The sequence below is a fragment of the Marmota marmota genome, unplaced genomic scaffold (genome assembly GCF_001458135.2).
Source record: "Marmota marmota marmota unplaced genomic scaffold, marMar, whole genome shotgun sequence".
Taxonomy (NCBI): domain Eukaryota; kingdom Metazoa; phylum Chordata; class Mammalia; order Rodentia; family Sciuridae; genus Marmota; species Marmota marmota.
Genome location: NW_026000130.1, coordinates 10,003,471 through 10,025,657, shown reverse-complemented (window position 1 = coordinate 10,025,657; position 22,187 = coordinate 10,003,471). Strand labels below are relative to the sequence as shown.

At 52.7% G+C, this 22,187-nt stretch overlaps 1 protein-coding gene across 1 annotated transcript; it reads left to right on the top strand.

The window, feature by feature from the left end:
* Nucleotides 1-15,415: 15,415 nt before the first annotated feature.
* Rtn4r (reticulon 4 receptor) lies at nt 15,416-17,128 on the top strand (the record flags this gene model as incomplete). Its single annotated transcript, XM_015500451.1, has 1 exon — nt 15,416-17,128. A coding segment is annotated over one exon (1,422 nt), but the record flags the coding sequence as incomplete, so codon positions are not given.
* Nucleotides 17,129-22,187: the final 5,059 nt, after the last annotated feature.

Below are 22,187 nucleotides of genomic sequence, written 5' to 3'. Positions count from 1 at the left end.
GTGGTTTAGCAGGTGAATTGGCAGCATCCCCTGGGGAGCACACCCCCACAACCCTCTGTGGGATTAACAGGTATCATGATGCACATACAGTGGAGAGAGAACAGATCCTGGGCAGGTTCTACCATGAAGGAGTCTCTAGAGTCAATGACCTCTCCCCCTATTCTCTCAGTGAATTATTCCTGGCATCAGTTCTAGGTCAGTCCTGTGCTGGGCAGCAGGGACCCTGAGAATCTTGCAACATAGTCTGCTTTCAAGACTTCCCCAGGTTCCAAAGAGATGCTACGAAAATCCATGAGAAAGAGAAGTGGTAGTGTGAGTGCCATCAGGGCTTGTGGAGAGAACTCTAGGGCCCCCACCAGGTCTCATGGAGGTACTGAAGCTGCTGGCCAAAGGGGAGTGGTCCCTGGCTGCCAGAATTCCCAGAGCAAAAGGCTAAAAGATGCTAAACAAGCCCCCTGCACTAAGGGAGTGAGTGGGGCACTGCATGAAGATGTAGAGGGTGGGTTAGCCTGGCCTTAGGTGGGGAGGGGTTGGGGGAGAGGAATAGATGAAGAACTTACCCTCCCACCACCATCCCAGCGGGAGGTCTGCCAGTGATTCTTTGTGCTCCACGGCCTGACACGTGGCCCCTGCACACTGGGCCGTGTCCAGGCTGTCTTTCATCTCCTTGCCTCGGCCCCAATTTATGTCAGACAGAGGCTGACACAGGGACAGGTGTGACAAGTGTCTGGCTTCCTGTTCGAAAATTGGCAAAAGAAAAACTCTCCCCATAAAGATATTCCATCTACATACCTCCTGGATGTCACCGGGAGGACCCGTCACGGCCAAGACAGATGGTGGCCCTAATGGACTCCATTCTTCACCTGCTGCCGGAGCTGCAATCCAGCCCCCAAGGCAATGGAGCCCTCCCTGACACTGTGGCCTGCCCATTCCCTCCATACCCACAGAACCTCTGTCACAGTCGGACCCCAGGGTCCCAGCGTCTCTACCCCCTGCTTTTAGGACAGAGCACATTGGAGCCTCAGCTTTGGCACAAGGCAGGAACACCTTTGTTCCTTTCTCTGGCTAAACTCCCTTCCAGTTAGTCATCCTAATCACCCCACCTGGGATACCATCACTGTCCCAGGATGTCCAGGGAACTCTGAAGTTGGGATCCCAAGCACATAGGTCACATGACAATCTTCATCATGCTGTCACTGGGTTTTAGCTATAATAAGGGCCCTTGGGGGTAGCAGGATGTTGCTCTGCAGTGGAAACTATAGACCTATAAGCTCCCAATCTTAATGGCTCATTTCCTGCTAGGTACCAGACATCATTTCCCCACCTTGTGTGGGGCTACCAGGTCCAGTGTGTATGTAGACCTCACTCAGCCAGATTGATGCTCTTTCCCCACCAAGTACTCCACAGATGGGAGTGGATAATGGCCCCAGGCAGGCTTTCCACGTCCTTGGAGCAAGACTGTCTTAAGATGAAAAGGGGAGTTGGGAAGAGTCCAGCCTCCTGAGGGGTCCAGGAGAAGAGTGGCCTGGGGGGAATATGCCTGAGACTGTGGCAGGCACTGGAGGAGGGGAGTTGCCTGAGCAAAGCAGTCATGAGAAAGCCAGAGCCTCGCAGAACAGTTAGTGTGCCAGAGTTAGGGTTACATCAGATGCCAGCAATGCCCCTTCTAGCTCCAACTTGACCTTGGAATCTAGGTTTGGCTTTCTTCTCTATAGAGTGGGGACAATGGTGAAGGCTGCCAACTCCTGGGATGATGAGTCAAGCATTTCCTCTTTGCATTTGCCCTGTATATATGTGGCCCTATAGCACCCTGTGAGATGAATCTTGTGATCTCCATTTTCCATGTGATGGAATGAGCGCAGAGATACTGCAGGGCCTGCCTGAGACAGAGTTCAGGGCCTCCCTGCAGGGTTATAGGTAGGGACCTTGTGCCATAGAGACTCATGAATCACCCATCCTTTCACCTGTTCTAGCATTAGTACGAGACCAGCCAGAATAAACCAAAAGCAACTTTGTGACATTTTACAGCATGCTAGTCAACCATGATACTGCACCCATGGAGCCCACAGACTAGGGACAGTCAACAGAAACAAGCCATGCAGAGGCCTGCTAAGTTGAGCAGCAGGAAGAATGAGGTAGAATGGGTACCCTGGCAGTGGACAGGAGGTAGAGGGTGGATGTCAGGAGGACCCTGGGATTGGTCCACTGATCTGCCCATCTGTATCCCTAGTCCTCTCATTTCACAGATAAGAAATCCAAGCTCCAGATGGGCCTGAGCTGGGCCACATAGGTGGGCTTGGAGGTATCTGAGTCTCACTGGTTTGCTGCAGCCACAATGAGGGGATGAAGGAATGTTCATAGGAGCAAGTGGGCAGGCTGTCTGAGGGCCTGGCCTGGCAGGGAGGTGTCACTGCTGGTGGATTAGGATGTAGAGTTTTAAATGTGCATTCATAGGACTAGGTACTGAGGCCTGGGCTAGGGTGCAGGGCACTGCTCCTAGCAGGCTGAGGCTTTGGGAATCTCTGGAAGTTGGAGACCTGCCAGGGACATTGGGTGCAGGGAGGACAGGTATATCTGACCCAGACCTAGGCTTTCCAGGGACCCTTTTGTATTTGGCTAGAGGAGAAAGGGAAGAGATAGGGTGGCTGTGTTCTGAAATCGTTAGGACAATTACTAGGAAAAAGACAAAAGGTCTTTCAGGTTTGATAATTGAGAGCCTGTGGGTAACCTGAGCAAGGGGTCCAGGGAGGGCAACTAGGAGGTAGATGTGTCCTCTGGGGTGAAAGATCAGACAGTATAGATCCTCAGGGGTTACTTGGGAGGAATGAGTACAGTAAGATCTGGGGATAGCCACTGATTCCTGGTGGCTCAGCTATGGCTACTGGTGGTCCCTTGGGCTTAGAGTCTCCTTTCTGAGGCTGGTCCTTCCTCAGCCCTAGGAGCATCTGTGTCCTGGGCCAGTAGACTGGATCAGGCCTCTTTTAAGAACTGCAAGGGGGTAAGGTGGGTGGGAGAGGCAGTGCTGGGAGCCTGAGCTGACCCCCTCCTGAGTCCTGGACCAAGGTGCTAAGGAAATGAAGCTAGAAGTTCCCTGCCTCCACCTACTCCACAGCCCTAGGGCATCCCACCCTCTTTCCCTCATTCCTGCAGGAGCACCCAGTACACATGTCAGCCTCAGGATGTAGGGATGTAGCCAAAATACACTGACCTCCTTTTCTAGGAGGCAGTGGCACCTGGGCCTCCCACCCGCGCAGGTGAGAAGCCGCCAACAATTTCCATCCCAAATTGATTTCAAATAAGCAAGAGTTATCACACACAATCATATAGGAATAATTTATCACTCGTTAATAAAAGAGCAATTACTTATTCACATTGTCCTTGCCTGAGCACATAGCAAGCTGTGTTGCAGGAATGCACTGGGGTCTCTCACAGAAGTGGAAGATGCTTCTTCATTTCCAGCCAAGGTCAGGTCTAAGGCCCAGTGGCTGCAGACCCTATTCCAGTGGAAGGTGACCCCTGCTGAGTGACCCACCAGCCTGGTGGGGGAGGTGTCTTGTGACAGAGGACAGGAGCAGGCAAAGATGAGGAGGGGTCCAGGAGTGAGTATTTGTCAGGATGTTAGGGGCTGGGCCAGGTGGCCATGAAGGAACATCAGGCAGATCAAGGAGGAGTGGCAAAGAAAGCTTGAGCACAGAGAATTTTAGGCCAGAAGCTGCCCTTCAAGTGTCTGGATTGCAGAAGCCTCTGTAACCAAGAGCCCAGAGTGTCCTTGGATACCTGATGTGTCTTCAACCACACTTAGCTTAGTTGGGGGGTCACAGAGCAGTGCTTAGGGCTCAGACTCTGCCCCAGATGCCAGATACCCAAGGCTGTGTGTGCAGGGGCTTTTTCCTGCTGCACCTCGGAGACAACACTTTCTAACCCACATTTGTCTCCACCTTCTGGAGGATGCACTTTCCTTTCTTTTTTTATTATATCTAAAATTTCAGTGCCAAATATGCATGCTTTTGTTTTTAAACTACAACATTTTGGTCAACAATATCTTGCACAAGGTTAAAATCTCTACCCAGCTATTGATCTGGAAAATTGGTTTGTTCAACTCCAGCCTGCAGTCCTCCCTGGAGGCAGCCACTGTTACCCCCATTTCCTTTGTTAATGATGACCTTTGCATTTCTGAGGCTCCCACACTAGCCCCTCTCTTGCATGGTCTTTGGTTTTTCCTGGGGTTTATACTTGACTTTGGTTTTTGGTGTTTTGTTTTGTTTTCCCTCTTGTCCCATTTCATGAGCTTATTCTTTCCCATGTCAGAGTTTATAGTGGGTTTCTTATTTTCTCCCTGGAAAGATCTCAGGCCCTTTTCCTTCTACCCCCATGAATTCCCTTAACCACTATTAAGGTTACATCCAACTTTCACTGTATGCACTTTTTTCCCTCTAGGTTTACACTCTTGTTTAGGCTGAAGCACAACCCCAACTAAACAGTCTAAGGAAGGTATAGTGAAGAACATTCTCTGAATCCTCCCATGGCTGCAAATTTGTTTAGCTGGATTGGCTGGCTCCAGAATGCCATTTTGAAAAAGGTGTCCCCTCAGAGTTTTGAAGCTATTGTTTTCCTTTGGCATTCAATTTGGTGTGGGGAAGTCTAATGACACCTTGCATCTTTTGTGATCGACTTTTCTTCCTGAAGCTTCAGGCCTGTCTTGATCCCTGTGTTATGAATGCACAGTGAAGTACTAGGTTCTCATCTTTGGGAAATTTTCTGGTATAATTTCTTTGATTTTTTTTATTCTCTATTTTCTCAGTTTCCTCTTTATGGAACTACCCTAAGACAGATGTTTGACCTATATTTGTCTTCTGAATCTCATTCATTTTTTTCTTCCTTTTTATTTTTCTTTCTGAGAGATTTCCTTGACCTTGTTTTCCAACCATTCTATTGATTTTTTTTTAATTTTAGCAATTCTATTTTTAATTTCTAGACATTCTTTCTTGTTCTGGTGGCTCCTTGGTCATAGCACCCTGTTCTTGTTTTAAATCCTCTTCTATCTGTAGGAGGATACTAATTAGATTTTTCTTCTAATTTGGAGAGAGATCAAGCTTATCCTCTGATAAGTTTCAAGCATCAGGCAGGAGCTATCCTGGGTACCCCCAGAAGACCCCTTCTCTGAATGTTTCCATAGGGGAAACATTTCCATAATCCTGTTTCCTGCCTTTCCAAGGGTGTTCTCTGTGTCACCATCATCTCAGGGAGGGGAACAACACATGTCTCTAACATAGATCACAGTGTCTAACATGGTGGTGGGAAGAGGAAGGGGACCACCAGTGTTGTATGCAAAGCAGCAGCAACTCAATGCTGAGTGAGGGTGGGCATCTCTCAAGGTGAGGCAGGCTATGCTGAGCTCTAGATTTATCTGCCAGCTTCCTTTCGCTGCTGAGACTGAAATTGGGAAATGACTGTAGGTATGTTTGTCATGCAGCCTGGCCAGCATTACCTTCTCCAACTTAGACACAGCTGAGCTCCTGCCTACATATAGCAAGACCACGGTCCCACCAGAAGGTTACCTATACTGGTCTTAGGTACCAGGACCTAGATTGGCCTCTAGATAGGCAGAACACTGTTCACAGAGGCCAGACCTAGGTGAGACTATGTCTGAGATCCTAGGGAGGTGGGTGCTAGCCCATCATTATCCTCATATTGTTGGTGTGATTACAGACAGATGGGGCTGACAACGTCTCCAACTAGTCTTAGAGTGGGTACAAAGGCTGCATCTGAGTCCAGGGCTAAAGAACCATCCCAGGGTCTACCCTCGGCCAGTCCAGGGAAGGAGGCCTGGGTTAAGGATAAGGTGCTTTAGGGCGTCAGGGTGCCCAGAGTAGTTGCTGTTTCCTGCTGTGTGGTCTTTGGGGCTCATAGTTGGCTCTGATCATAATGGAGAGGTACCCTAGGGCCTCAGTTATGTGCCCTATCCCCTGGCCTCTCTGATGCCCTGCTGGTGATCTTGTCATGCCTCAAGACTGTTGTTTGAAGAGTGGTGATGATAGTCACCTCTTCGCTGTGCTATGGGAGAATGCACTGTGGGGATGTCATGAAACTTCCAGAAATAAGAAATATCCACACAGTGGACTGTCCCAAAGAAACCAGAGACTACCATTTCCCTCTTCCTTTCCTCTGCTTTCCCTTGCCCTGCCCTGCTACTGGGCCCTGGTGATTCTAGGGGTATGACAGTGTTCTGACAGTGCCTCCTTAGGAGACAGATGTTCATCCAAAAAGCCGCTGTATGACCTCAAGGCTCTGATGCTAGAATGGGATTTCCTTGGGCCAAGGCGTCTACCCAGGGATGTCTGATGTCTGTATAGCCTTTGGGGCTCTCTGCCCTTGTATGAGACTGGCTGTGTTCCATGTGGTTCCAAGTCTGCCCCAGACTGCCCTTCATCCAAAAGCTTTGCATAAGATGGTGGTGATGGTGATAATAGTGGTGGTGATGGTGTTGATGATTGCTAGAGTTTGGATCCTAAATGTACCCCAAAGGCCCATGTGTTAAAAGCTTGGTCTCTTGCCTGAGGCAGTATTGGAAAGTATAGAATCGTTTTAGAAGATGGAATCTTTCTAGTGGAAGGAAGTTAGGTTACTGTAGGCATGGGCTTGAAGCACATACTGGAATACTGGCCCCTCTTCTCTCTCTCTCTCTCTCTCTCTCTCTCTCTCTCTCTCTCTCTCTCTCTCTTCCTCGCTTCCTAGCTGATGAAATAAGCAGCTTCCTCTGCTATATCTTCCTACCATGATGTGCTGCCTCACCACAGGCCCAAAGGCAACAGAGATGAAAGACCATGGAGTGAAACCATAGTCAAAATAAATCTTTCCTCCTTGGAAGTTTGTTTTCTCACATATCTTGTCATAGTGATAGAAAGATGACTAATGCAGTGACAGTGATGATGACGATGATGAAGATAATGATGGTGGTAGTGGGAGTGATGATAATAATGACAAGAATAGAAGACACCTCAACAGCCCACATTCCCTTCATGATGCTGGACATGGGACTCCATAAGTGGCTGAGCCCATGGTCATCAAAGGTAGTCCAAAACTGCCTGTTTGTAAAGAGGCACTGACCTGCACGTGTACACTCCTTCCAGACCATGCCCACCCTAAGGACTTAGCTTGGTGCAAGTAGGTCAGCAAGCATCCTTGATGTGACTAGCCAGAGCCCCTGGAACATGGTATAATAAGAGGCCACCCAACCTCAGTAGGATCCTGGGAGCGTTAGATTGGCATGGAGAAGCTATGGCCCCAGAGGCCCAGCTCAGCTAAACCACTGCCTGCTCAGAAACCATCTCCCCTAGATTTGTCACCCTTGGAAGTGCCATCATCCTTTCCTCCCATGTGAGGACTATATTGCTTTGTACCTCCTCCCAGTGCCTAGGATGGCTGACTGGTCCTTACAACTAGTTTTATTCTCTTTCTTGTTCGTTTATTTGTTTGTTTTGGTATCAGGGATTGAACCCAGAGGTGTTTAGCCACTGAGCCCATCCCTAGCCCTTTTTATTTATTTCTTTATTTATTTTTAAATTTTGAGACACAGTCTCATGAAGTTACTGATGGCCTCGCTAAATTGCTGAGGCTGGACTTGAACTGGAAATCTTCCTGCCTCAGCTTCCCAAGTTGCTGGGATGACAGATGAGTGCCACCTCACCCAGCTCTTTGTATTTTTAAGTTGTCCTTTTATGCATGTTTGGTTACAAGCCTCCTGACAGCCTCTTCAGCAAAATAATTGTTTTTCCATGGGCCTGCCCAGTATTTCAGAATTTGGTACGTCTCTCCTCATATCCTTCACCCGCAACCCAGTGAGATGCTAACCTTGCCCAGGTCTCCAGGAGGGTTGACACCACATCAAGTGAGATGCCTCTTGGCTTTTCACATTCAGTCACATGGCCTCAGCAAGACAGTGGTCCTCTCCAAACCTTGCTTTTCTTTTCATTAGGTGAGAAGTTGAGTAGCTTCTACTGGGCCATTGTGAGAGTGAAGGTGGCATCACCCACATGTAGCAGGGGGTCAGTCATAAACCAGGTCAGCAAACTGTTTCTGTAAAGGGTATAACACTAGATCACCCCAGTGTTATGGGCCACATGGTGGTGTGTCTTAACAACTCAATCCTTGCCAATGAGTTGTCTCAGACAATACTTGAACACATAGGTGTGGCCTATGCCAAAAACACATTATTTACAAAAAGCAGCAGCCAATTCTTGAGCCAGTTTGCCGAGTGCTTGTAGAAAAGGAGGTAAGAAGCCCCTTGTCTTTGATGAGGGCTTCCCTCTGGCACCCTAGGTTCTCTGGTCTCACCATTCCGACCTCAATGGGAATTACTGCAGTGGGTGTCCTACCTGTCCTGGCCAGGCACACTCACCAGCCCTCACAGGGATTCTTTGTGTGCTGCCAATGTGCCATGTGCTGCTACCTCCCTCAGCTCTTTCAAAGGCCTCTGGGAAGCAGGAGCAGCCCCTGGTCAGGAGGATGTGCCAGGCGAGGGCTATACTTAGATGGCTCCAGTGGCAGCCTGGCTGGCTGTTCTCCTAACAAGAGGCAGGATGGGCTGATTCCAGAGGGTGGCCTCAAGATCTGCATGTATGTGACTTTTCAGAGCAGAATGAATTCTGCCTGGGAAGAGGCCATCTACCTGCCTGGCTGGTCGTGTTTTACAAGTGCTGAGGGCTCAAGAAGACATGGAGAGGTTTCTAACCACTTCCTCCCACTATTGTGAGAGTAGACCCTCTACCAGCTCCCCAGATCTTTGTGGCCCCAACATAGCAACCCCAGCAGCCCAAGACCTAAGTATACTTACTCCTGTTCTGTGTTCCCAGGATGTTCTCCTATTTTGCATACTAATCATGCTAACAGTGCATTCTATTGTGTGTGCCCTCTGCATTTACTCCCATTGTTTGCTCCCCCCATGCACTCTTATTGTCTGATTTTGTGCCTTTGAATATGTGTTCCTGTTGTACATACCCCTTGTACATACCTGGGTACTTCAAGCATCCCTGTCAGAAGCTGATACTCTGAGCCTCACAGGCAATGGTCAGCTTGGTGTCAGCAGAAGATCCAGGGTTAGCAGCTCAGGTCAGGGTGCTAGATCTGAGAGTGGGTGTGGGGCACAAGGGAGGGCAAGACCCAATACTGTGGACCCTGCCAAGCTGGGTATCCTGGGAAGGGGCTGGGTGGGCAGATGGATGTGGGGGGAAGTGTGCAGCAGTACTGGAGCCCAGGCCATGGCACAGGAGTTTCCATTCTGAAAACCCCACTCCCAAGGGCAGGGGCATGTGGGCTACTGGCTAGCTCCTTATCAGTTCTCCTGAGGACTCAGGACTGGATCCCAGGCTGGTTGCTGGACTAAATTAGCCACAGGACCATAGTGAACTATCTTGGAGACAGAATCCTTCAGGTAATTAGACAGTGGGTGTTTGCTGCCACCTGAATAAGGAGGCACAGGAGTGGCTACCAGCCAACGCTCAAGGAGACATTGACTGAGTCCGTGGAATTGGGCCAGCCTGAACTATCTGTGTCCTAGGGCAGTATGGGGCTTTAGAGAGAGCCTCCAGGTACTTATGGATCCCCAGTGTAAGGCTCACAGGTTGGGACCAGCAAGATGTGCATCAGATGGGAGCATGTGATGACCAGGTGAGTTTCTGGAGCCCTTGGATGGGCAGCTCAGCCTTAACCAAGAATGAATTCCTGAAGTCTGGATCCTGAATTGTGAACTCTATACACCAGAGGGTCTGCTGACAGTGGACTTCTGGGCTTCTCCCCAACATCCTCATGCTTCCTTGTGCTGACTCTGGCCCATAACACCCCCCATTCCCCACTCCCAGTGAATGGCACCTGCTATTATACTTCTTCTTCCATCTGCAACACACAGGACAGACCCTGGGGCAGGGACCTCATGACTTATGTTTGAGGGAAACAGGGAGGAGTGAGTGAGTGGGTGGCCTCTGTTGCAGTGTTTCTCTTTGTGAAGGGGCCCTCAAGCCAGGACCCTCCCCTGCCAGCCTCCATGTCCTTAGCTTGAAAAGGGCTCAAGGTAGACACTAAGGGTGCTGTGTTGGCTTTTTCTTTTCTTTGGTGGGGGAAGGGTGGAAAACTTGGGTTAAGGGTGTGTTGGGTAATAGTCTTTCAGTGCCCCTGTTGTCATGGGGTTGGGGTAGGAATTCTAGCTTCCCCCTAACCAGCAAACTTCATTTTCTTCATCTATAAAATGGGTCAACAAAAGTTGACCCTTAGGAGTCATCAGCAGACTTAGGGACTTAGCCCCAGGCCTAGGTCTAAAGGCACCCTATTCTCTCAGGTAAAATCCCAATGTCACAAAGCAGACAGGCTGGGCAAGAGCAAGGCCTATGGCCAGAGGGGCAGAGGGAACACCTAGCAGAGTCAAGTTGGTCCCAGCAGCTCTGTCCCAGTCATAGTAGGATTGCAGGTAGGTTTCTGCCCAGACTAGTCCTGTTTCCCCACTGCACATGGCTGGACCTGAAGCATCTCAACTTGTGTCAGGTGCTCTCCTGCCATGGTTGGTGGCTTTGCCCATTATTGACCTGACATGTATGCCCATCCCTGCAGCCAAGATCAATAATGAACGGGGCCTCTGGGACCCCTGGACAGTGTAGCAGGGGCTGGGAGCCACACTCCTAGGAGACACAGGGTGATCTGACCCCCTCTAGAGCTGCTGCTACCCTCCTGTCTCTAGCATTTAGGGTGTGGAAAGGGCACAGGAAGCACCATGGGAATTTGAATTTCCCCTTCACGTGTCTGCAGGCCTGAGAATGGATGGAGGATGGGTAGTGTATGTGAGAAGTGAGGATGAGGGGGACAGATGGCTGGTAGGGGGTGGTGAGTCAGTGATGGGGGGCTGGCAGGAGTTGGGGGCAGGCACAGTGAGGGGTGCCCTGACCCTTTCCAGTGTGGGGATGACACTGGCCCCTCCACCCCCGCCCAGAGCTATTTCTGGTCTCAGTGTGCTGAGCTGTTCTGCCTTGTAACTGTGGTCTGTGACGTGACCACTTCACAGGGACATTGTTGGTATCTGTTGGATCTATGAATCCTGAGATGACCAATGTCCCAACCCCTCTACAGCCTTCTGACCCCAGCCTCTAGGATAGGGGGCCCCAGCTCAGGACCTCCCTGAAAATGTCCCCTTCCAGGCACTAATGGCACAAGAGAAAATCATGTGCTCCCAGTACCTACCCAACAGGCTTGCATCCTGGACCCCGGCATCCTCACAGCCACTGTTCCTGCCCAGGCCACACAGAAGCCAAGCTTAGTGTGTGGGCTGGACTCTCTTAGAGGTCACCTTCAGGCCGCTCTGTGGCTCCTGCCCTTCCCTTCCCTTCCTACTGGATGGTCTTGAGATAAGAGCAGGACAGGCCTTAACCATTCACTGCCTCAGTTTCCTAATCTGAAAACAGACTGGTAATATTGATCAGAAAACTGATTCTTATGTAGTGCCTGCCACCTCAAGCTTTTTTATCCAGCTAGTCCGATCTCCCAATGATTTTGTAGGGTGTTTCTCTTGGGGTAGGTATGAAAACACTAGGGCACTGAGCTGGTGGTTGATGCTCTGGACTTGTAATACTGACAGCCCTGAACTGTCTCTTGGCCTTGTCAGGTGGGGACAGAGATGTCCCCAGGCTAGGGGAAGGCACAGAGTAGGAGGTGCTGTGAACAGAGGGTCCCTGGGGAAGACACCAAAGATGCCAATCCCACCTCAGCTCTGTGGGCTGCTGAGGTGAGCTGCTGACCTCAGCAGCAGCCTGCTTGCTGGCTCCTGTGCTCCTGTGGTTGCTGGGTGAGTCCCGAAACCTCCCTCCGCTCCCCCTCCTTCCCTCAGCACATCCTTCTATCCCCCTTGCCCCCTCCCCTCTGCCCCTGCCCTCCTCTTCCTGGCTCCTCCCATCTCCTTCCCCTCTTCTCTTTCCCCTCCTCCCTCTCCTACCCTCCTCCCATCCTTCTTCCCCTTCCGCACTCTCCTCCCTCTTCTCCCTCTCTTCTCTCCTCCTCCCCTCTTTCCCCCTCCTCCCTCCCTCCACCCTCCCTCCTGCAGTGAATGTGAACCTGGGCTTTTTGCTCATAAGACCTGATGGTGCAGGATGAATAGTATGTAGCTCAGTAGTTATATCCCATTCCATCTGGCTGCCTGGGGGGACTCTGGACTAGTATCCAGTCACTGTCCTTCCTGGGAAATTTCGATGCCTTCTGGGCAGGATGGATAGCCCTCTCCCAACCATGTCCTCATACCAGCATGGTTTCTGAACCAGACCTAGGAGCCCCTAGCCATGACCCAGCCCCACCGCCAGAGGGGCCATCCATGAGGAGAGCCCTGGAAGAGACCCCCACCTGGCAGGTCTGACAAGAATTGACTTGAGAATAGCAAGAGGGGCACCAGTTTGTGCACAGGCTCAGGTGGCCACAGGGCTGGCCTGACCTTGGGGTGGCTGCAGGGGTCTGAGGGGCAATCCACGTGGTTCCTATGTGTGAGAACTGGAGCCCTTGCAGGTCTGTTTTCTCCCCAGATGTTTCTGGAGTCACACTCACACTGGATGATCACTGAGAGTCGGGACCTGAATGAGATGGTGAGAGTGGCAGGGGTTGCCAGGCTGATCTCCAGGAAGAGGGCAGAATCTCCTGGGAGAATTAATGGTCAGGTTGGAGAGAAAAATAGGAGAGATGGGCAAGGAGGGGACCGGCCCTGGAGGTCAGGAGCCCTGTAGTTCAGAAGGCTACAAAGGCCAGGGGGTTGGGCCAGTGAGGCTTTTTGGGGGGTAGGGAGGGGTTGCTTTCCAAGGTGGAGAGCAGGAAGAGGTCAGATGGGGCAGCCGTGGCGTAAGGTCAGGGCACACCCTCCCGACTGCCTGGTTGGGTTTTCTGTATTCCCTGGGCCCCCACTGTGAATACGAACCAATGCCGCAAAGTTGGGTTTGATTATCTCATATAAAGATGCCCCCTCATGCTTGCTCAGCGGAGGGGTTGCTATGGAGACCAGCGGGCAGGCCCCAAGGGGGGCCAGGCTGGAGCCAATTACTGTGGCTGCAGCAGAAGAGAGCCCACCCCGGCCGCTGTGCTGACAGCAGGGCCGGTGCGGAGGGCCGACTCTCAGAAGTTGGTTTCCAAAAAGCAGTTGTCTCGGCAGGAATAGAGCCTTGTCTTTGTGCCTGATACCTGCTGCTAGCAGGGCTGAGTGCCACGTGGCCACTCTCCCAGTTGCCTGCCTCCCCTGCGTGGCTCAGTCTGGAGTCAACATGGGCATCTATACCAGTGAACTTGCAGACCACACCTCAGGTCTTGGGGTCCACAGGACATAGTGCAGTGGTAGCCTAGCTCAGTCATGATGTGAGGGACATGGTCACCATGTATGGTAGGTAGCACAGAGAACTTATCATTATGGCACAGAGAGGTTGGTGGGATGCCACGGTTGGTGATGTGCACAGTCTGTGGCATGGCTTGACTGGTGATATGGCCCAGTCATAGCAGTGAGCCTGACCAGTGAGCACTGAGGGCCCCCACCCCAACCAGCCCCAGGTCTTTCTGAATTCCTGGGCTAGGAAATACCGTTTATATAGCACAGTGCCTGCCTGTGACAGCAGGTGAAAGAAACACTGTGGGAAGATGCATAAGAAGGAAGCAGGGGTGTCAGTAGTTTAAATAGAACATCAGGCCAAAATGCCTCTCATGCATAGCCAGCCTTGGGAAGGTTACCCAGGGCTTGGGGTTCCTGGGCTTCTGACTTTCTGGACCAACAAATGGCCCCAAACCCAGCAAGGCAGAGTTCAGAAGAGGAGACTCCTGGACGGGCTCCCAGGACCTGGGGACATGTTTAATGACTGTTAACACTTAACTGGTTTGCTGGGACTCTGGATTTAGAGCAATTGTTGTGCTGTAGGTAGAAGAGGACCCCTGTGGCAGGGGGCCCAGCATAGCATGGAAGGCCCAAGGGTCACAGTCCTGGCTGGTTGAAGCTAGACCATGGCTCTCTCCCTTCTCCCTCTCGACTCCAACCCCAGCACTTAGCTGGCCTCCTGTCTGCAGAATCCTGCTCTTAGCTAGCTGCCAAGGAAGGTGTTAGCTGTCAACGAAGGTGTTAGCTGATAACTCAAGTGTTAGCTGATAAGCCATAACCCTCCCAAGGGGATTCACATTTTAATAGACTCACTCCTGAAGGCGAGGCAGGCTGAAAAAACCTTCAGCATTCAAAGGGGGCAGGGAATCTAATGGTGGGATAATAGACCCTGCTGTTGAGGCCAGGTCTCCCTAGCCCCAGGAGAAGTCACTGAAGGCCCAGGAGTGTCTGTCCCTTCAAGGGAAGAGAGGGTGCAACACCATGAGCAGGGGGAGATTGCTGCTGGGAGGCTGTCCCAGTTGAGTGTGCACCTGGGTTGGAGAGTTGAGGGCAGCTGGGACCATGCAGTGACTGGCTGGGAAGAGTGAACTCTTCCCCTGGGAGGGGATCAAGCAGAGAATGAGGCCAGGGGAGGAGGCTGCAGGAAGGGTTCCAAGCCAAGTCAGGAAGTGCTTAAAAGGGAGGATGTATGGAGGAGGGAGCAGCCTGCTGGGGGCAGGGTACTCTGGGATGGGGACTGTACTCCTTCACCCCATGCCCTTCCTATACCCAGACCCCTGTTCCTGTGATAGCAGAGGTGCTAGTTGGTAGACTCACTCCATACCCCCTGGAACCCATAGTGGCTGTTATTTGCAGTTTTTTCATTAAATCACAACTCCCCATTGTGAAATGAGGGGGGCTCCCCAGACTCCCAGATGCTAGGGTTTATCAAGAGCTACAAGGGCCTAGGCAAGGCATAGGGTTCTGAACCTCAGTGTGCCTCCTTCTGCAATCTCGGAGGAGGATTTCTGTATAAGCTACCCAAACCTCAGGAGCTGACAGACTAGGAATGAGGGTTAGATTGCAGCTCCACTGCCTGAACCCCACTTCCTAGTAGTCCCTGAGCTCAGTCTGGGTGGTCCTACAATGTTTGCCAAGAGCTGGTCTCCTCCTCTCCAGCATGGCCTGCAAGCTGTTAGAGGGCTGGGTGCAGGCAGACCAGGATAATGCTTGGAATATGGGGATGGAGACCAGGCCCAGGGAGACTCTGTTCACTAGAGTCCCAAGAACGTATATGCAGATGTGAGCAATAGTCCTTCACATAGGTATTTGTTGTGTGACCTAGTAGGCTAACTTTGATAAGTGGGTATGAGTATCTGGAAGGGTGCAGTGGGGAGTCTATAGACATGGTTTCCCAGAGTGTATGGCTCCAGGCGCAAGTTATAGCCAAGCATCATCTATGTAGTATGAAAGCAAGGATCCCCAAACCTCCAAATCCCAGGCCACATCTCAGACCTGGCCCCAACATGGCCTCCCAGTCCCTTAGGGATCTCTTACCCCTAACCACCCTTTCTTCTACCCACAGGAAGCCGGCTGCTGGCATGGGTGCTGTGGCTACAGGCTTGGCAGGTGGCAGCACCGTGCCCAGGTGCCTGTGTGTGCTACAATGAGCCCAAAGTGACAACAAGCTGCCCCCAACAAGGCCTGCAGGCTGTGCCCATTGGCATCCCAGCCTCCAGCCAGCGCATCTTCCTGCATGGCAACCGCATCTCCCATGTGCCGGCTGCTGGTTTCCACGCCTGCCGCAATCTCACCATCCTGTGGCTACACTCCAATGCACTGGCCCGGATTGATGCCACTGCGTTCTCTGGCCTGACCCTCCTGGAGCAACTGGATCTCAGTGACAATGCCCAGCTTCGTACCGTGGACCCTGCCACATTCCAAGGCTTGGGCCGCCTGCACACATTGCACCTGGACCGCTGTGGCTTGCAGGAACTGGGCCCTGGCCTGTTCCGTGGCCTGGCCGCCTTGCAGTACCTCTATCTTCAAGACAATGGGCTGCAGGCACTGCCAGACGATGCCTTCCGTGACCTGGGCAACCTCACGCACCTTTTCCTTCACGGTAACCGCATCCCCAGCGTGCCTGAGCGCGCCTTCCGTGGCCTGCACAGTCTCGACCGTCTCCTCCTGCACCAGAATCGTGTGGCCTATGTGCACCCACACGCCTTCCGTGACCTTGGCCGCCTCATGACACTCTACCTGTTTGCCAACAACCTCTCAATGCTGCCTGCAGAGGCACTGGCACCTCTACGTGCTCTACAGTATTTGCGGCTCAATGACAACCCCTGGGTATGCGACTGCCGGGCACGCCCACTCTGGGCCTGGCTGCAGAAGTTTCGAGGTTCCTCATCTGAGGTGCCCTGCAACCTGCCCATGCGCCTGGCTGGCCGTGACCTCAAGCGTCTGGCTGCCAATGACCTAGAGGGCTGTGCTGTGGCAGCCAGGCCATTCCATCCCATCTGGACCAGCGGGGCCACTGATGAGGAGCTGCTGGGGCTGCCCAAATGCTGCCAACCGGACGCTGCAGACAAGGCCTCGGTGCTAGAATCTGGGAGGCCAGCCTCTGCTGGCAATGCACTCAAGGGGCGTGTGCCACCTGGTGACAGCCCACCAGGCAACAGCTCAGGCCCACGTCACATCAATGACTCTCCCTTTGGGACCCTGCCCAGCTCTGCTGAGCCCCCACTGACTGCACTGCAGCCAGAGGGGTCTGAGTCACCAGGAGTCCCCACCACTGGTCCTCGTCGAAGGCCAGGCTGTTCCCGCAAGAACCGCACCCGCAGTCAGTGTCGTCTAGGACAGGCGGGAAGTGGGGGCAGCGGGACAAGTGATGCCGAGGGTTCAGGTGCCCTGCCAGCCCTGGCCTGCAGCCTTGTGCCCCTTGGCCTTGTGCTGGTACTGTGGACAATGTTTGCACCATGCTGACCAGCTACGACCCCAGAACCTCTCAGCAGCCAGGTGTGTGTACATAGGGGGTCTCCCAACATGTCGCCAGCCAGCGCCAGGGACAGGTCCCGTTGGGCAGGCCAGTCCTCCCTGATGGACGCCTCCCCACCAGCCCAACCCCATCTCCACCCCATCATGTTTACAGGGTTTGGGGCAGCGTTTGTTCCAGAACGCAGTCTCCCACCCGGATCGCGGTATATAGAGATATGCATTTTATTTTACTTGTGTAAAAATATTGGACGATGTGGAATAAAGAGCTCTTTTCTTAAACTATGGCCTCTCAGGCTGAGGTGCTATGAGTGGTAAGAGGCAGGGGTGGGACCAGGTGCTGCGCCTCACTGGACACCATCACACAAGGCCCCTGAGGAGAAGTGGAGTCATCCAGCTGCATGCACCAGGTATGACATGGTATCCCTGCCAACCTCTGAGGTTGCTCCTGAGCCCAAACACCTACCCTGAGAGCTGGACTGACAGAGCATATGCCAGGCCCGTGGGTCTAGATGAAGCTGCTTTTGTGGGGACACCTGCTCTAGTACCTTCCACTCAACTTTGCATTGCCCCCAAGAGGATACTGAGGATAAGAGATGAAGAACATTCTCCCTCTTCTGGGAGATGGACAGGAGTAGGGTAGCCCTGAAGGACAGTTGAGTTGGTAAAGCCAGGCTTGGGGCCAGGCAGGAACTGTGTACACCTTCCTACCACTGCCCAGGGTTACAGCCAGATTCCTATTCCTCTTATAACATACCCACAGCCGAGAAACAGTCCCTTGAGGATTTGCATGCCCTTGTACACATGTGCACAACACACAGATATGACCAGGCAGGAGCTACATGCATGCATGCCTATGTTTGAAAAAAGCACCCGCAGCACAGACAAAAATATAAGTGTGTGCACACTTTCCCAAGGCCTAGGCCAGGGAGGACTCAGAACAAAAGGGAAAGGGGCCACGTGGCCAAGAAACTATGTAGGGTGCTTACAGGGAAGGCCCCTCCCCCACAGGGCAGGGGCTGGGGAGGAGGAGGAGAAAAATTCAGTGATTTGGGGGAGGGAACGGCAGAGGGGAACATTGCTGGTGGAGCCAGATGGCCGTGGGGGCGGCTGGGGCTCTAGAAGCCCAGGGGAGGAGGAGAGTGTGGGGGAATGTGCTCAGCAACCAAAGCCCCCAGCTCTCCCTCAAGCTCCTCAGTGCTGCCACCCAAGGTGGGGGACTCAGGACAGATTCAGGTTTCTGTGGTCCTGTGTGGCCTTACCTCAGCAGGTTATGCCCACTGGCACTGCCCACTCCCTGCATGGTTCCCCACATTTGGGCCTGCAGTTTCCCCTCTACTTGGACACCAGCACACCTGAGCTTCTGGGGCTACCCAAATGCTTCCACAGATGCTGCAGACAAGGCCCAAGTGCTAGAGTCCAGGAGGCCAGCCTATGCTGGCAATGCACTCAAGGGGTGTGTGCCACCTGGTGACAGCCCACCAGGCAATGGCTCAGGGCCACATCACATCAGTGACTCTCCCTTTGGGACCCTCCCCACTGACACTGCAGCCAGAAGGGTCTGAGTCACCAGGAGTCCCCACCACTGGTCCTCGTGGGAGGCCAGGCTGTTCCCAGGGCAAGTGATGCACCCGCAGTCAGTGTCATCTAGGACAGGTGGGAAGTGGGGGCAGGTGATGCAGAGGGTTCAGTGCCCTGCTGGCCCTGGCCTGCAGCCTTGTGCCCCTTGGCCTTGTGCTAGTGCCTGGAAACCTTACTTGCCTCTAGGACTGAGGATGGGGCAGCTCAAGCAGGCAAGAACACTATTTGCCCAAGGCTCTGCCCCAGGCCCTCTCAGCTACAGGAGACCCCATTTCTCTCCTTTGAAGACCCCAACAGAGACAGCTCTATGAACAGCCTGATGCAGAGATCTTAGTGTCTGCTCTGTGCCTACACCATTAGTGTCCCTTTGCATACCAGAAGTCTGCCAGCCTGTACCTGATGGGCAGATGGAGCATGGGCAGGAATTTCTTCATCTGGTTTTCTCCCAAGTGGCCCCTGCCACATCCTAGACGACAAAGCCAAACTGCTAGGTCTGAGGTAGGTGGAGGACTCTGTGTGGGGTGGGGTGGGGTGGAGGGTTCTTGCATGTGGGTCAAGATTGGGAAAACTCCCATTTGCAAAGAACCTTGAGGCCCACCAGAGCTCACCACATGCAATGGATGTTGATATATTTAGTGGCTTTTAAGACAGCAAATCCCATCTCTGCTTGCATGCCTCCTGGGACATATCTCACTACATATGCTGGTCCCATTTCTCACTGACAGTCACCTGTCTGGCCTCAGGTTGCTTTCTGTGCCTGTCACCAACAATTGGCCTTCAGGTGAGGGCTGAGAGCCCACCCCTAGTGGTGAATCAGGAGACTCTAAGGCTGAACACAAAGCTGTGACCAAGCTGACAGCTCCAGATTCCCAATCTGAGCCCTGTTTCACATACCAGCAGAGACTCTAGCCTGTCCCTCAAGAATCTGCACTGTATTTTTCCCTTAAAGGAGAAATCCAGGGCACATCAAGTTAGTAGGGACAATGGGCTGACAGGGCCTGCCTGGGGTTTGGAGGGTGACAAAAGGTAAAGGTGAAGCAGAAAGACAAGGTGCCCAGGGGATGTGGGGTGCTTAGTGAGATGAGGCGAGGCAGAATCTAATTTCCTAAGATGGTCCCTCTGGCAGATGCATGCACAGTGGAGGCCTGTGCCCTGGTAGGGATTGGGAGATGGTCCACAATAGTCTGGCCAGTCCTGAAGAGAGGGGTGGGAGGATACAGAAGGCAGTGGATGTGTTTGGAATTGGACTTAACAGGATGGGGCGGAGGCGGCGGGCAGGGCTCCCAAGCGTCTGCCCTAAGCAGCCGGCACGGGGTGCTGGTCCCTGAGGTAGGGGTGCCAGGAGGAGCGGCCGCCTTGTTGAGGCCCAGGAGACATCTGGGCGGGGGTGTCGCGTGGGCTGTGCAGGCTGAGCTCAAGAGAGGGGGCCCGGCTGGAGGACACATTTGGGAGTCGTGAGCGTTGGGTGATATTTACAGCCCAGGAAGAGATGAGATCACCGGCCGGCGATGACGAGAGGCCAGAAGGGGGTGGGGTGCTGGGCCAGAACCTGGGGGCTCTGTTCTTGTCCACCCTAACCCCTCCTCATCCCCATCTGCTCAGCCCTGGACCAGCTAGTTCCTTAAGTCAAATACTAGACTGGATGGGTGGGCCACTGTCTAATATCCAATCTTGTTCTCCAGGACCCTCAGGCTAATTAAAGCCACATGAAACACTGTTGAGCATGTCAACCTCCCCCTGGGTACCCACTGCTGGTTTGCCATGGATGCTCCTGGCCCTCATCCAAGGATGCCAAGCCAGCCACAGAACTCCCTGTGGACAGACTCCTTCACGGTTCACAGGCTCATCCTTATGTCCCAGGCCCTGTTAGGGCTATGCCACCAACCACAATCTGTAGAGGTTGACATCTAGAGCTGAGTTTATAGTAGCTGCAGCCACTGGGGGTAAATAAGCCAGAAGCAAACACCTCAAGGCATTGGGCTCACGGCAGCACTGCTCCTGAAAGTCAATCTCAGGCAGCCATGGCCTCCGTCCCTGGAGCCCTAGGAGGGCAGTGAGGCACCACTGCAGACCCTCTGGGGACTGACGTATCCCTGGAGCTGTCTAGGAGCTGCACAGCTAGCCTCAGACAGAAGCACCTGCCCCCTGTTTATCTCTATGCCCCAGGCTTTGCACAGTAATTGGGAGAATTATATTTTAATCTTTAAATTAGTTCTGGAATAATAGAAGCAGCAGAATGTTCAGCAACTGATGATCGACTAATGTCCGGTGAGACTAAGAACATGCCAGAAACATGTTTGGAGAGAAGTGAGAGTTTATTTGTTAGATGAGCTGAGGTCCAGGGGCTGGCCACAGCAGCAGAAGGGTAAGGCCCACTTCTCACAACAGGGGGACACATGGCTCATTCACAGGCCCCAACTCCAGTTCTCAGCCTCCCAAAGTGGAGCAGGGCCTCACTCTCAAGTGCTCACAGGAACTTGATGTCCCTAGTGTGCAGATGAGGAAATAGGACCAAAGACATGAAGTGACATATCCAGGCAAGACTGGGCATGAGGCCACATTTGTTCAGATGCCTAGCTATGAACCAAGGCTCTGATTTAAAGCATTATGTGGTTTCTTCACCCTTGTACCCAGGGATGTCATAGGATTTTAAGTGTCAATCTCTCCTCCTGGGTCATTCAGTCTGGGTTTGTTGCTTGGGAGGGGAGACACACTCTAGGTTATGGTGAACACATGGTAATGCTATGTCTGGTCAGGTGGCCCCCAGGCCATTTACAGCTACAGTGGAGGCTCAGCCTTCAATTTGACTTCTCAGTAATGCCCCGGGCCCTCTGCTGACAAGCTTCATTCCAGTTCCTTACTTAGTCCTGTTCACCTTGCTCCTGATTTGCTCTTTTCCCATCCTGTGCCAGATTGAGGCTGCCCTAGACTCCTGGGCCCTTGTCAGACAGGCCTGGATCCCATGCATATCACAGTTTGGGGGCTTGGCAGAGATCCCAACACAAGGTCCCAGGAAGACAGGTGATGAGTGTCCCTGACTCACCCATGGAGATGCAGCATGAGGGCCCCACTGCTTGGAGGCCATGGAGAGGGAATATGATAAGAGTGGGCATGGTGGCCTCTAGAGCTGTGCCCTTGGGAGGTTGTTTGTGGCGAGACCTGGTATTTCTGAGGCTCCCCCAAAGCACCAACCCTGGGTCTGGAGCCTGAAAATGGCTCTGCTGGCTGATGCCTGCCCAGAATTAGGGTCTAGTGCTAACGTCTGCTCCTGGGGGCATGGGGAAGCTGCCAGGGCACACCTCTGCAGTAGCCCCCCTCACAGGTAAATTGTCCCCCAACCTACATCTGTGCTGCAATGACTAGATCCTGCCCTTGGGTTTGCCTGGCTGTTGTGAGGAATGAGTAAATACTCGTGGAAGCAGTCCCTGCTATGGGGTGGCATGGGAGGGACTATCAGATTGCTATGATGGCTAAGATCCCCAGCAGGGATCAGATAGTGCTCTTCTGCCATATTGTCCCACCCAGCAACTTATCTTCTTATCCTTCAGATCACAGTATCAAGCTCACACCTGGATTCCCAGCCCCAAGAAAGCCAAAGGAGTCCCTCAGGACCATGGAACAAATGATGGAACCATTTTGGTCTGGGCCTGGCCACCCAAGCACACCTCATACTCTGTGGGACCATCTGGAGCTGGCTATGACAGCCTGATGTTCTGAGCATTATACCACACATTTCTCTTATTCTGGCAGCAGATTCATA